Here is a 15,663-nt window from a genome sequence, read left to right as displayed (position 1 = left end):
CCCGCCGCCGCGCAGGCGCGCTGCGCTCCCCTCCTTCCCCCCACCCCCCACCCCCCTCAGTGACGTCACGGCTCCGCGGGAGGGGGCGCGCGCGCGCATGCGCGTTCGCGGCGCGGGCGGCTTGCAGTCCGTTGGGGAGCGTTGGGGACCGTTGGGGACCGTTGGGCGCGAGCGGCCGGGCTGAGGGGCCCTCAGCTGCTGTGGGCCCTGCTGTAGTGCGTGAGGCACCCGCTGTGCCCCACGACGATGCGCGGAGGCAGGAGCCGCAGGCCTGTGGGCTGTAAATAAAGCTCATGGCCAGTGTGTTGTGTGGCCAGGCGACGAGCGGGTCTCACCCGCTGGCCGAGGTGTGAAATGTCCCGCTTAAAACAGGATGCTGTAGTTCGAAAGCCGCCCAGAGGAACTGCAGGCTGCTGACCAGCCCGTAGGAGCAAATGAGTAGCACGTAAGGGAGAAACGTAGTGAACGTGGATGACAGCAAAGCCGTGTGGGGCCCTCATACGGGAAAGGAAGGATCCATATGGGAAAGAAAGGGTCAGAGGTGCTTGGGATTGTAGAGGCCGGAGCCCTGGAGCCTGCTGAGGCTGTCGGTGCCCTGCGGAGCGTGGTGGGTGCTGCACGTTGCCAAATCCCAAGCTGGAAGGCACATCCCTGAAGGCACTCGGGTACAAAGCCCCCAAGGGTGGCCCAGCACGTTGGAGCACTGGAACAGCCTCGCACCTGCTCGCCTGGTTCCGTGCTCTCCATGTGCCTCTGCTGGCATTCGGAGGCTGGATGGGCCCGGCCGGGCTTGGCGTGAGCGCTCCAATGGGCCTGGCTCACCTCATACCACAGCAGACTCGTGGACTCCAGGGCTGGAGCATCAGCGCTCGCTTGGCTCCTGGTTCCCAGCCTCGCAACGCTCACGTTTGCTCGGCGGGAAGTGACCAGCTGCTCTGCAGAAAGCTGGAATCCCGCCAGAGGCCAAGTTCAAACAGAGCCCGTTAAATGGCCCCCATCCTCCGCGTTTAAAATCCCGCTCGCGGCCGTCAGTCTATTTATATTAGGCAGGAAAAGCGAGCTGAGACTTTCCCACACTGCCTGCTTCTCAGGCGATTGTTGTTTGGGAAGCTGGAATGTACACGATATTATTTTCGTATCCCCCCGGGAAGCGCTCTGCTGCGCGGCGCTCCGCGTCCCCACCGAGGCCACGGAAAGTTTGCTAGGGACAAGTTCCCTGGCTGCTGCTTGCGGCTCCCCAGTGCTTCGCCTCTGGAGGGGGCTGACAATCCCCCCCCGGCTCCTTCTTTTAAAGGCAGAAAACGTTGCACTTCGCATCAGTTATTCGACATGGAACAGCTGACGCCTACAACCTTTGTGCTTTAGAGGCTTGCGAGCGCTTGCTGCACGTCTCCTAAGTGGTCCTCATTAATTATGATGATCCCTGACAGGCTACGTAGCTCTTAATATTTTCCATCAGGGGATCCGGCAGAGAGTGGTGATAGGATTTTCCCCAGCTGAGGAATGCGGGGCTCGAGCTTCTCTGCATGTGGTGACCACCGGCGCCGCGGGATTCCTGCTGTGCCCTCCTCCTCCTCCTCACAGCTGCAGCGAAGCTGCCGCCCGCTTGGGGACACGCGAGGGAGGCCACATCCAGCTGGAGCTGGTGGACTCGGTACCTCTTAAATCACGGCAAAACTGTCCGCATTTGGGAAGTGTTGGCTAAAGGAAAACAATTCCTAAAGGAAGTTGCAAAATAACGATCGGAAAAGGCTGGTAGCTTTACAAGTGATTAGTACCCTGTAGTTATTTTAAACCCCTTTAGAAATGTGTCATTCAGAGCTTTCTAGGGTAGAATACCCTAACAACTGTATTAAATCCGTGTATGGGAATATAATGATGTTTTCAACAACAGCCTTTTCATCCCTGTTTCTGTGCTTGCTCTAAGTTAGGGGCTTGTTCTGCAACCAAAAGCAGCAAACAAAAGAACAAAAAGAACAATGCCAGGGAATTTTGTTTTTGTAGCTCAGCCCTCTCAGCACTTACTGCTGCCAGGTTGCTCTTCCTGTGCCGACACGTCTGCACCGTGTTCCAGCTGGAGCCGCACCTGATTTTGGCTTCCTGTGTTTCTTAGCGAGCCACAGGCAACATCACTAAAGCCAGGTGATTTGTGTAGCTGTGAGGCCAGAATCACGGTGTCCACCGCAGATTCTTATTCTTTAATCCTTTGAGTTTCATCTACACTAACCCGTGTCTCCTACCTGCTTCATGTCCATAACAATAAAAGGGTTTGATCCCAACCCGCGCTGACGCAGTTTTCTGCTGACCTCTGTATTTCCAAACCAAGCTGCTTCCCTGGCAGACCTGTCTGATGCCGGAGGTTGGATTTAAGGCACATTACTGACCTCCATATCTCTCTCTTTTTTTTTTTTTCTCTTTAAATGAGCTTTGGCAGAATTTGTTATTTAGCCATTAAGGGCTGCCACTGCAGAGCTCACGCATGAGCTAAGTTGAAAATCTGCTCGTGGTGAATTAGTGATGAGAGAAAAGCAGGTCAAGGAACGTATTGTTTCGGAGGGTTGCTGAGCTTTAAGCTTAGCAGCGGCGATACGGGTGCATCAGGGCACAGACCAGAAAAACAACACATAGAAATCATGGCAAGGGGCTTGGGAGGGTGGAATGAGCTGGATGGTACCCGTGGGAAAATAAAAGGGAAGGGGAAGGATGTTTTGAAACATTAGCTTGGGAAAAGGGAGCATTTGCGAAGCACGTTGTGTTTTGGCATTGACATTATATTGTGCTTAAGAATTTAATTCAAATATTGTGTTTAAAACTGTGTTAAGAAACATGTTCCTTCGCATACACAGGTACCTGCAGTGTGTTGTCCAGGCCTGCGTGAACACGGGATGAACGGAGCTGGGGGTGTTTCTAATGGGGCCCTCAAACCTTAGGCACAACCAGGTACATCCGTAGGCCTTTGCCAAGGAGCTGAAGGACCTGTCCGGGCAAACCACGCACCCGATTTCTCTAATATTTTTGTTTTTCTCAATTCTACACCCCCACGACAATGTGTCTGGGCCTGTTCTAAGGAACTGGATGGTTTGGAGGCCTCCGCTGAGGTCTGGTGTACAGGAAAGACGAAAATCTAATCCTGCCTCTCTCCCATGCTGCGGGAAGCTCTGGAGAAGGTAATGCTCTTCCTGCATTTCTGGGCTGTGTCCATGTGGCCTCAAACTGGCAATTTCCACATGTTCCCAATGTTAATCAAGTGATAACCGTAAAGGTGCTGATTTTCCGGAAACGGGCGCTCTAGATTTTTCCATTTACTGCTCTAACCCTGCCCTGCCTGGGCATTGGTAGCGTGACTGGGCATAGGCGCTTGTCTCCTGGAATTCCAGCATTTCTTATGTTATAACTGCTATTTTCCCAAGTGCTCCAGGTAAATTGCTCAGTCAAAGTCTGGGGAGCTAAATCACTTCGTATGGGATAAACTTAGGAAACTCGTTGTTTTAGTGGCTCTTCCAAAACCACCAAACTTTGCCTGTGCGTAGAGTTTCCAAATTATTATATGTTATCTGCAATTAAATTTATAAAATTGCATTATTCTCTTTGAAACAACCCCAGAAATCGCTGGTTAAGCTCCTTTTGGCTTTGGGGAGGACAGAAGTGAAGAGTGGGACACAAAAAGGGTCTGTCTGGGCTCTGAGTGGCTTTGCCCAGGATTTGGGGCAGAAACATCTTTGTTTTGCAGGTAGCTCTTGCTGGATTCATCCTGGGGGCTCAGCCACGAAAAGGAGAAACCAAAGAAACCAAGGCAAAAAGGCAAAAATGCCTTTTTTTATTCTTTTCTTTAGGGGCAACCTGCAGTCCTTGGAGCTCATACACGTGTGGATTTGGGCTGGAGCTGACACTGGAACGTCGCTCGGAGCTCAGCCTCACTCTTGATGCCCAGAAGAAATTACCTCGAGTCTCCTCCGTCCTAATCGCAGATTCCCAGCGGAGCAGCGCAGCATTCCTGCTCTCCCAGGGTGTCCACACACAAGCTGGGTGAGAGACAGAGCAGCTCAGGAGTGTGAGCGGATCCTGCCTGGTGGTGCCAGCCCGGAGGGGAACTCAGCCCAGAGGCCGTTCCCAGGCCGGAGCCGGCTCCGGGGCTGCTCTTGGCGCTTGTTCCACGCGGATCCGCTGCTTCCGCCGTCGCCTCTGCTGGCTGCGAGTCACAGGAAGTGCAGCAGGTCGTGGGAACCGGCCCAAGGACGGGAGCCAAACGTGGCGCCCCGGCACGATCCCGCTGCTCGGCCGGGTGAGGAGCCCCGCGGGGACGGAGCCGCACGTGTCGCACACGGCTGGCGTCGTCACCAGAGCGTGGTGTGTCACCCACTGGGGCCAGCCAGCCCCCTCCAGGCGGGCGCTCTGCGCCCCTCTTTGCGCCCTTCGCCTCTCTGCTGCCGCTAGCACAAAGCGCTGCCTGGCTTGCGAATCCCTTGGGAATCTAAAATGCTGCATTTTGGAGTTAGCCCTTCCCCCAGGAATTCCTGGGGCAATTCCTGGGAGAATTCCTGGGGCAGTTCTCCAGCCCTAACTGCCCCCCGGGCACGTGGCCACGGTGCTGCCCCACGCGTGTCACCGCGTGCTTAGCTCAACATCCCTGCTTTTTTTAGGAGGTGTCCGACCTGTTTTGCTTTAGGCATTTCCATCTCGCTCTTCTCACACCGGTCTGGATCCCAGGACTTGATTCAGAAGGGGAAAGGAAAGGGTGCAAAGCCGAGGCAAAATGCACAGAGAGAGGGAAGTTTTAAAGCGGAATTTGCTCTTGGAGCCAGGCAGAGAAGCAGGGGCTCTGCTGGCTTTGCTCTGCAAGCCTGCGGGAGGCAGACCGGGGTGCTGGCAACGCAGGGTGCCGGGTGGCACCGTCCCCGGGAGCGCTGCAACCGCGGGATGGCAGTGTCCTCCCACGCGCCGGGGACCATGCTGGATAGGGAGCTTGCCAAGGAGGAAAATCCTGCGCTTTTGCATTTTTAGGAGGCGATGGGGTGCCGTGAGTTGTCCTGGCTGCTTTTTCCTCCTTTTGGGGTGTTTATAGCAACCCTTGCAGGATCTGTTTGTGAGTGCAGGGGTGCAGATGGCAGGAACGGGCCAGGAGCATTCCCGATCCCAGAGGGGTGCCAGGAAGTCCCGGGCTCCGTGTCTCACAGCTGCTGCCAGCAGAAACAGGGGAGAAAGAGAACAACGTGATCACGTATGTGGAAACCCCACCTGCCAACACATGAAATTGGGGGCTGGAAGGATATCTATTAAAATACAAGAGGAGAGAGAGGCGGCAGGAGCCGTTTCCTCTCGGTTGGGGTCACTGTTTCACAAGGAGCAGGTTCCTCCTGCGTGCGAGTTGCAGCGCTGCAGCGTGCGAGTGGCTGCGCGCGGCGCCCCATCCCTTTAGCATCTCCACGGACGGGGTTTGAAGCTCCTGGGGTGATGGACACAAGCCAAACTTAACCTCGCTGGTGCCGCGAGGCTGGGGCGGCCTCAGGGGGTGCAGCCGCGCTGCCGTCCCGTCCCGTCCCGTCCCATCCCGTGTGAAAGCAGCCGCTCCCAGCCCGGGCTGCGAGTCCGAGTCCATGTGGGAACTTCCTGTCCCCTCGCAGGGCGCGGAGGCAGAGGAGCCGCGAGCGCCCCAATGCGAACTCATAACTGGGGAGGGGGCTAAATTTAGCCACGGCGAAAGAGCCCGGCTGGCTCCGAGCGGAGCAGGAGTGCTGGAGTGGCGCTGGAGAGCCCGTGGCTGCCCGTGCAAAAGGAGTGTTCCACCCTGGCCAAACAAACTAGTGTGAGATCTTGCTGCGCCATTCGGCACCCATGGGGCACCCGGCCGCCCGCTCCATCCCACGCCAGCACCCAGCGGTGCCTCCGGCGCGGCCGCTGCTCCTTCCGCCCCGCCGCGCCACAGCCGGCCCGGCGCAGAGCCTCTTTAATTCAGCGAGTCATGAATTCGTAATGATTATTTACCACGCAGGGCCATGAATATTTGATCGCGGCCAGCAGCCTGCTGCAGCGCGCCCGGCGTGCCGGGGCGAGGGCTGCCCGCCCGGCGGTCCCGGTGATGGGGCCGGGCGCCGTGCGCGGGCGCCTGGACGTTGTCAGCTCGCGGCAGGGCTGGAGCTGGGTGCCGAGGGAGGATCTGGAGGCGGGAGCGCGGTGAAGACAGCGGGGCCTCCCTGCTCGGCGCGAGCTGCCGGCTCTCCAGGGCAGTGGGGCGGCTGCAGGCCGGAGCCGTCCCCCAACGGGCCCTGGCGCCCGCTCCGAGCCCTCTGCCCATCTCCCTGCCGCGCTGAGACAAGCCAGGCCGGCCCCATTGACAGCCCGGCCCTTTTACGGTAGCCGCGGGTCCAGCCGGCGCTTTTATCTGTCTCTTTATCTGCGGCCCCTGTGGCGGCGGCTCGGCCCACGGCCTTGGCCGGCCCCTGCCTGACGCCAGCGTCCATCGGGGCTGCTCTCAGGCTTAGGGGATTTGGGTGTGCGGCTGGTTTGGGTGGCCTCGTCATGATTCAGGGCTGAAAACGTTTGCAGATCTCATGCTCAACCCATCCTTCGTCCATCTCTGCCATCAGCTTCCTCCCATCATAGTCCAGAGAGGACTGCAGCGCTGCAGGCTGGCGCTTGGAGCGGCTTTGCCAGGATGGTGCCCTCTCCTGTAGCCCAAGCAGCGATCCTGCTTACTCCAAAGGGACCAAGCCGTGGGGAAGATCTGCTGGTGGAAAACATCTCCCTTCTCCACATCCAAGCTCAGTGCAGCCCCTGAGCTTGAGACCTGCAGGTACAAACACGGGTGGCCCTGGGACAGCACATAAGCCCTCCGACAGGAGAAGAGCCATTCCAGGCACGGGCAGGATCAGCTCCAGGAGGACAAGCTTGGCGCTGCGTTTGATGCCACCAATGACTGGTCTCGCTTCCAAGCTACGTAGGTCACCTAGCAGGTGCTCAGCTGCTGCCACCTCCGTTGGGTGGCCCTTGCTCTGAAATACTTGTCAGCGAGCTCTGCAGCCAGCAGCAAACTGCTCTAAACGGCTCCGAACACTTCATCCCGGCCCCAGGAGCGGGAAGAGTTTATGCAGCGTGTGTTTGTGCCAGCATCACCCTCAAGTTAAAATAGCTCTCCCGTGTCCCTTCTATCAACCTCGTGTTTATTTATAGCGTGTGAGCTTGTGGGGTGCCCCTGTGCGATGCTCTGTGTTCAGCCTGTGACGGGAAGCCCTTGAGCTTCTTGAGGGCTCTGGAGGGGACAGCTGGTTTTGGCTGGGGGGAGGTTGTACTTGGGGCTGTGCTGGGTCGTGGATAGCTTTCTGCAGGGCATAGAGGTGTTGGCATGGAGTGGGTGGCTCTGAACCTGTCCCAACAGCAGCTTTTGGCATTTCTGTCCTTAGGGTTCAGAGTGAACAACCACTGGCACAGCCTGGCTGCCAAACGTTTCTCCTCAGCGCACCGTTTCAGACATATCAGCCATTCCCTTCCTGGATGTCACAGAGGCGAAACGTGTTCCCAGCGCCAAGGGCCGACACAAAACTGGGGTTGTGAGCAGTTCTATACCGAGGAGCTGACCTGAGGCCTGAGCGGTTCGTTACGTGGTAAAGAAGAGGTCAGTGACCTTCCCAGGAGGATCCAGGGTCTCCAAGGGTTAAACCTGCTGCCACCTCCTCTACTGGGACCCAGCTCCCCCCTCGCCGGTGCCCGTCGGCTCCCACCCCGGAGGTCTGCGCGGCAGCCGCGCGGCCTCCTCTCCAGTCTCCGCTCTTGACTATTTAAGGCAAATCTCCTCGCCGGACTTTAAACAAAACCCAGCTCCGCTGGCTCTCCTCGGTTTAAAGAACTCGCCTGGCGTAAACATACCCAAGCGCAAGCCTATAAATCAGCCGGGTGCGGGACCCGGCGGGCAGGGCGCGTGGGGGGCTCGCCAGGCCCCGGGCTCGCGGGTGGCTTCAGGAGCAGCCCTAAGCGAAGGGATAACGGGAGATCGCAGGGGGCCTGGGTGTCCCCAAGGAAACTGGCTGAGATGACAGCACTAGAGGCACTGCCAGCCATGGGGTAAAATCATTGCAGTTGCAAAACAGTTTCCATCACGGCCCCTGCGTTCGCGTGTTGGTCCCGGCTGAGGCTGGAATTTTTCAGACTGTAATTCCCATCCCCAAAATGAAGTATTCCTGGGAAGGGACCCTGGGGAGATGGCATCGTCCAAGTAGCCGGCGAACTTGCGCCAAGGGCCCCATTCAATTTGGGATCTGGGGGTCACCCCTGCATTGTGGATGTCATCACAGCCCCGGGCCCATCACAGCCCCGGGCCCACGGGCGCCTTCGCGCAGCCGCAGCGAGCGGGAGCTTGGGCGAATCGGGACTCGCTGCCGCTTGCGCGGCAGGGTCAAAGCGGAGCAGAAGTAGCGCTCGTCTCCAGGACCAGCGCTTCCCACGCCAGGACGCTTCGCTCCCCGCAGGCTTCAGAGCGTTGCCAAACTTGAATCGTGAGCTGCGATCTTTCAGGCTGGGCGTCTGACGCACCAGCATTAGCAAATTCTTCTGAGCGCGCCGGTCAAAGCAATTCCGCGGTGGCTCTTGTCCTCCCCGGGCTGCAGGAGGGCCAGCATCGCTGGGGGGGACCCTGGGGCCTTGCATTGCCACCGACATCGCCCTCCCGCTCCCCTGCCCACCCAGGCCAACGCAGGATGGATAGAGCAGCCTTTTCCAAGATGACACTGTGTTTAGCTCTCGCCCTCTCTCCCCACGTTTGCTAATCCCCCTTGCTACCCGCGTGACGGAGGAGCTGCCTTGGACGTTCGAGCGGAGATGGCGCAGACGCAGTGTCCCGGGCTGCCCTCTGCGCAGCGCCTGGCTTCGCGCCGTGACACGCGGCCCCGAGGCCGAAGGGAACCCTGACGGGAAGGCAGCGAGAAGAGGAAACGTTGCCACGAGGCCAGACCTCCTCAACCTCCTCATCCCCGTCTTCTTGCTCGCCAAGACGCTTCCTTGGGCTCATCGCACCGCCGTGCACCATGGCCCCGAGGCTGCCGGGGCAGCCGAGTCCCTCGCTCAGGCTTTTGGCCACGTGTTCTGCAAGTGGGAAGGTCATGTGTGTGTTGGCCAGGCTGCCAAGGACTTATCCACGAGTCCCTTAGTTTTATTTTACAAAGTGTCCCGCGCGGAGAAGGGCTGGACATCCACAATCATCGTGAAAATGGCCCTTCTTTTCTCTTCAAAGAGCTCTGCTCCTGGTTTCTCTGATGATCGGGGAACATGGCACACGGCAGGGGTAGGTGCTGGCCACCTCCTCTACGGTGGTGGACTCTCTAGATGTTTAATGTTTAATCACACAAGGGACCTCAAAAGCAAAGTCTAAGAGAGATGTTTCCTTCTGAAAGTAACATAATATCTGTTAATCAGTTGATATATTAGTTAATATCTGTTAATCAATCCCCTGCCTGCTCCCTCTGGTGCAGTGTTGTGCCCAGTACCCAGTGCCCACGGGCTCAAAGGGAGGCTGAGAAGAGACATTTGGGTCCCACTTGAACCAGCTCCCGCTTCCCAGGATCCGTATGCGCCGCCCGGCTCCGGGCAGGACCGGAGCGCACGGCTGGGAGGAGAAACCTCCTGCCCGACGCTGCTGCTCTCCGGAGGGTTTGTGGGTGCTAGAGGCGGGGAAGGCGACTTCACTCCCCCCTCGACGAGATGCAGAGAGGAAACCTGCTCCGTTTTAGCTACGTGCCGGTTTTTCTGTCCTGCTCCTGAAACCGCTCAAGGGAAAGGCTTTGCGGCAAGAAGGGAGGCGTTTTGCATCTCCTGCGGCGCTGCACATGCTTGAGAAGACTAAGCTCAGAGCCCTTATGCTCCCGGCAGTTCCACTTACCTCCGTGGTGATGCCACGGGCCTCCGTTTGTCCATCTCTATAGCCGGTATCACAATGCTAAATTGATTAAAATAATTGCGAGCTATGAACACATTCATAACATTAATAATAGACATGGCGCACTCTTGAAAATGAATCTCATGCTGTTCCCACAGCCTCAGCCCAAGGTGTAAAGTGTCTGTCTGAGGTTCACACATAGCTGTGGATGGGCAAGGCTGACACATGTCCCACGTGGGCTGTGCCGCGCCGGGCTGCGGTGCCACCGTGTCCCCGTGGGACACGTCCCACAGCTCTCACGATTAAATAGCCGCAAAAGGACTAGGACCCGGAGGAACCCAAATGGTTTCGCTGGCCTCTGCAAACCAGACCCTCTGTGGGCACATTGGGTTGGTGCAGCCACATGGTGGTTGGTGCAAGGGGTTCGGAGCTGCCTGGCAGGTGACTGCTGTCCCCAGGGCCATCTCAGGCTTCTTTGGGGACAGATGGGCTAAACAGGCCAAGGAGAATGGCAGAAGTCAGACTGGAGGATCTGAAGAGCAGCACCAAGGAGCTGGCCCGAGTCAGTCTGGACAAAAGGAGATCCAAAGGTGTCTCGCTGCAGCCTAAAGCTGCTGGAGGGGCAATTACAAACGTAGTGGAGCTACGCTTGTCCTTAGCTGTGCCAACTGACAGAAGGCTTCTTGCCCAGAGGATGGTGCAGCCCTAGGACAGGCACCCAGCAGGTGGGGAGCTCCATCATCAATGGTCCTCCAGGTGGGACCAACCTGATAGTAGGGGTCATCCTGCCACAAGTGGGGTAGTGGGACTCCTGAGACCCCTTCCCATCAACACGGATGCTGCAATAAAATCTCCAAACATTCGGTTGTCTCTCTATCCTCAAAGCAGCCCCCTAAAACCTCTTCCTACATGTGACCAGAAAAATCTGTGAAAACTAATTTGAGGTTCTGTAAATGACCTCTGATGTCCAATACCCAGCTTGCCCGTGCATGTGAACCCCAAGGCACAACGGGACATGAGGTATCACCTACGAAAAACCCCACGATCCCCAAAGCAAAATTCCTTCCCCCTTTGCATGAGGAACAAATCCCAGCTAAGCCCCATGGCCAAGATCACAAACAAGGCAGCGGCAGGAGCCCAACTACACAGACGTCTCTCTGCTCTTGCCAAAAACCAACATCTGGGTGGACTTGACCCAGCTCCTGTCAGTGACCTCTTAGCTCTGCAGACAGCCTCATGGACCTCAGAGAAGAGAGCTGAAAAAAAGCCCTTGGAAAGCGCTGCTTTAGGTAAGCTGGGGCAGGGTAAACCAGCAGATTGACTACAGGTGGCTGTAGTTTAAAGTCCCACCCTGATTTCCCAGCTGATTACAACCTGTTTTTCTATAAATCTCTCAAATGCACCTTTCCCCTGACCTGTTTAATGGTTGCAAGCACCTGGTAACTGTTTATTCTCTTACTCCATTTGCAGGTGGGACAGAGATCCTCCCAGGGGACACTGTGGTGGGGCAGCAGCTTGAGAAGGTGACACAAACCTGCCTGCTAGAAACCAGCCTCCAAGGGCCAGATATAGCCATGCATGCGCTCTCCATCCTTGTGTGCAAAGTGGGAGGAGATCTACAAGCTGCTCTGCAGATAAAGACCCCCTTTCTTTTTCCCAGCCAACGGCGAGTGCACAGGGCTCTGGGCCAGCTCCCATCATTGCTTGTAGGGGACTAGGGCTTGTGTGGATTTGGCTTTTTGACAGCTTCCAACAAGAGCGGACGTGGGAGAAGGTTGGTGGGAGCAGATTGAATATGTGCCATCGTCTCCTGCTCTCCTAGCCACTGCATCTTGGTGGACACAGCAGGGCAAGTGCAGGCCTTTTGGGGTAGACCATGGCTAGATCCCTGAGATATGTACTGTGTGACATTACACTTGACAATCACCTGGAGCACAGCAAGACTGGCTTGCTTGCAAGCCTTGTCCAAGTGAACCAGAAGGTCACCTTAGTTCTGCATTGCTTTCCTATACCTTCCTCAGCCCTGCCTCAGTTGAGCTGATCTTGGATTGTCTCTTGCTAAAGCCAGGCAGATCCATAAAGAGAAGGACCCGAAGGAAAATTTGTCAGGCAAAACCACTGCAGAGATGCTTTTTGGTGGACTGGTAATGGTGACTGCTTCACTTGTCCCATCTTCTGCCCACCACCTCAGGGAAGGTCTCCGTATCCCACGAGTGTGGTTTGCTGCCACTGGATACAGCCTGCCAGGGGCTCTTGGAAATCCAGGTTTAGGCTGGCATTGCTGCCCATGGCAAGTCACAGAAGTGTTAGCTGGAAGATGAGTGGACAGTGAGGTGAATTGAGAACTGGCTGGATGGCAGAGCTTCAGAGGGTCATGATAAATGGAGCTGAGTCCAGTTGGAGGCCTGTGGCCAGTGGTGTCCCCCGGGGGTCAGTACTGGGCCTGGTGCTGTTCAACTTGTTTGTCAATGACTGGGACGAGGACTCGGAGGGCACCATCCCTGGTGCTGGATGGTGCCATCCAGAGGGGCCTGGACAGGCTGGAGAGTTGGGCAGAGAGGAACCTCATGAGGTTCAACAAGGACAAGTGCAGGGTCCTGCACCTGGGCAGGAATGACCCCAGGCACCAGCCCAGATTAGGGGTTGACCTGCTGGAGAGCAGCTCCATGGAGAGGGACCTGGGAGTCCTGGTTGACACCAAGTTAACCATGAGGCAGCAGGGACCTTGTGGCCAAGAAGGACAATGGAATTCTGGCTATATCAGGAGGATATTGCCAGCAGGTCATGGGAGGTGATCCTGCCTCTCTCCTCAGCTCTGGTGAGCACCTGTATCATTGGGTGCTGTTCTTGGTTCCCCAGGACAAGATAGATGTGGAGCTTGTAGAGAGGGTCCAGCAAAGAGCGACAAAGATGATTAAGGGAATGGAACATCTACGGTATAAGGAAAGACTAAGCGAGCTGGGTCTGTTTAGCCTGGAGAAGAGAAGACTGAGAGGAGATCTAGAGGGGCCAAACTCTTCTCAGTCAGGGCCAGTGATAGGACGAGGAGTAACGAGTACAAATTGAAACAAAGGAAGTCCCGTCTCCATATGAGGAAGAACTTCTTTGCTGTGAGGGTGACAGAGCCCTGGAACAGGCTGCCTGGGGAGGTTGTGGAGTCTCCTTCTCTGGAGGTCTTCAAAACCCACCTGGATGCCACCCTGTGCCCCGTGCTCTGGATGTCCCTGCTTGGATGGGGGGTTGGACTAGATGATCTCTAAAGGTCCCTTCCAACCTCAGCCATTCTGTGGTTCTGTTAGTATAGGCTCTCAGCACCATTTCCTTCTGGGCTCTGATGGAAAGTCTCCCTCTTCTTGCTGCGGGTTCTGTGTTTGATGCATTTTTGGCCCTTCTGGCTTCAACCCCAGAGTCCATAGAAAGTTAGAGCTATGAACACGGAGGCAGCTCCTCGGACTCATTGAGATCTGTCAGCTTTTAGCTTGATTAGCACCAGAAGCAAATATTCCCAGTCTCCACCTGAAGAGATTCACGCCGAGTGTTCTTGACTGGGGGCAAAGGCTTTTGCACCACATCCACAGAGACCTTGTTCCATCATGGGGCAATCCTTGGTCTGCTCAGGATCGGCCGTGCCGAGCATCACGGGGGGACTGGCCACTCATGGTTTGGCAGTACCAGGTATCGTCTTCATACAAAACATTTCTTAACAAAACCTCTAAAATACAAAGTACTAAATGGGAAAAAAAAAAAAAAAGCACTCAATTAAAAAGTGAGTTTTTTTCTTTTTCCACCTGGAAACCTCCTTCTACAAAAACATTTTGCGAGTGGTGGATTGGGAAGCAGCTGAGCAGCCCAAAGGGAACAGGGCTCTCCGATTCAGCACCCCACCCCACAGCCTTGCAAAGAGAAACGGTTGCCTTGCTGCTCTCTATAAAAACTAAGCGAGAACTTCACATCCAAAGCCAGCGTGCTGCGCGCAAGCAGCTGCCGCCATTAAAAGCCCTAACCTAGAAAGCGAGGAGATGCAAAGCCAGTGCTCCCGGGAGGACACGCGCATCTTCTTCCCCTGCCTGCACCTCCTGCGATGAAACCCTCCAGGCCGGCGAGCGCCCGCTCTGCAGCGGGAGCCGCCGGCGTGCCCGTGTCGCGGCTCCTTCGCGGTGCTGCGAAGCAGAGCCCCCGCGCAGCGCTGCGCCAAGCGCTCTGGAGAAGGCTGCTCTCCAGCCCCTGCACACCTAGGTTGAAAAGCAAAACACAGGTAGGGTGAGCAGCAAAACCAGATGTTGGCAGGAAAAAGGGCTGTGATTTCACCCAGCTGCAGTTTCACCTGGCCGTGTTTGCAGCTCTTCACAACATGCACATGAGCGAAGCTTCATCCTGGAGCTATTGCTGAGAGCAAACATTAGGCACGTCTGTCGGAGTCATTTGGTCGTGGAATAAGCTCATTCCCGAGTTGAAATTCAACTCCTTTGGGGCAACTAGGGAGGTGAGAGAGGTGGCTGCCCTGCTGTGGGAGGAAGATGAACGCTCCGAGTTTAGCTGGGCTCTCTGATTTTTGAGGGCCACTTTTCTACCGAGCTCCTCCCACGTTCCTGCTGGAGGTGACGCAGCTGCTGCTGTCACCATCACAGAGTGCATCTTCCCCCCCTGAGGCCACCACAGGTGACAGCACAGGCTTGGGGGTGGCTAAGGCCATGCATGCTGCTGTGGTGGGGCTGGATGAAGCAGGAGATGCCAACCAGAATGCCAAGTTAGGTCTCCCAAGCAAGAGAGTTCGGAGCAGGATGAGAAGAGGGCTAAGCCTGGTGAACACCAGGACCCAAGGCAGCGTGGCACTGAGATGTCCGGCTCACAAGCTGTCCAGCATCCCCAGCTACAGCTGGAATCAGGGCATGCTGAAAGGAAAAGGGTGATAACGGAGCAGAGAGTGGGTTTGAGGGTGTCTCCAGACAGGAACTCCCAGCAAGTTGGGGGCTTCTCATCACCCGCTCCTCCTACAGCTTGGTGGGTGGTGGGATCACTGTGGGAGAGCAGGGCTGATGTCTCCTCTGCCTTTCACGCAGCTGTGGAGGGAGGAAGCGGGGAGACCTGGACCATGCAGCACCACTCTGGCCCCTAGAACGTCTCCTGCTCATCACCATCTTCCGTGAAAGCCCTGGGGGGAAGGCAGGAGCCTCTTCATCCTCCCCAGCTGCCACAGTGGAGATGGGAGCGGGTCCAGCTGCTCCCTGGGCACAGCGGGGAGCTGGCACATCACTGCCTGCCACCCCTGCGCACGGTGGTGGCACTTGCAGAGCCCCATGCCCGCCTCCGTGCCCACCGTGCTAGCAGGAGGCCGAAGGGCAGAGGCCGGACGTGCCTCCGGCGCGCTCCTGCTAGCAGTGTGGAGAGCCCCGCTTCTGCCACGCACCAGCTGCCAAGGCAGACGTGGGTTAGCTGTCCCGAGCTCTACAGCCCCTGTCCTAGGGAACGTGGGGCTGCTGTCCTGCAGTTCTGGGGTGCGTGGGGCTCTTGCGTTGCTGCCCGCAGGACTCGGGGCTGCCCTCGAGGGCTTTGGGGGCCGCTCTCCCCAGCCCGTGTAGCACCGTGCGCAGAGCCCGGGGCCGCTGCCCTGGGCAGCCGGCACCTCCGCGGGGTTCGGCCGCTTCCGCACCCCATCCCGGCAGCGCCGGGGCCGCCGCTGACCGGGCCAGCGCGCGGACCGCAGCGGGGACGGGCGTCCCCTTTAAGAAAGCCAAGTCCCCAAAGTTCATCAAAGTTGAGAAAGTTTTTTTTTTTTTTTTTTCTCATGGAAAGGGGAAAAA

At 56.9% G+C, this 15,663-nt stretch overlaps 1 protein-coding gene across 1 annotated transcript in view; it reads right to left on the bottom strand.

Annotated features, from left to right (window-relative positions):
* The window catches only part of OAZ2 (ornithine decarboxylase antizyme 2), an 18,290-nt gene extending 11,832 nt beyond the window's left edge, over nt 1-6,458 (bottom strand). Inside the window, 1 exon segment of the mRNA XM_026043955.1 lies at nt 6,350-6,458. Within this exon segment, the coding sequence (XP_025899740.1) occupies nt 6,350-6,458 (109 nt within the window).
* Nucleotides 6,459-15,663: the final 9,205 nt, after the last annotated feature.

The sequence above is a fragment of the Nothoprocta perdicaria genome, unplaced genomic scaffold (assembly GCF_003342845.1).
Source record: "Nothoprocta perdicaria isolate Ctin4 unplaced genomic scaffold, notPer1 scaffold_342, whole genome shotgun sequence".
NCBI classification, from domain to species: Eukaryota; Metazoa; Chordata; class Aves; order Tinamiformes; family Tinamidae; genus Nothoprocta; species Nothoprocta perdicaria.
The sequence above is the reverse complement of the archived record's forward strand: the minus strand, read 5'-3'. Positions and strand labels throughout refer to the sequence as shown.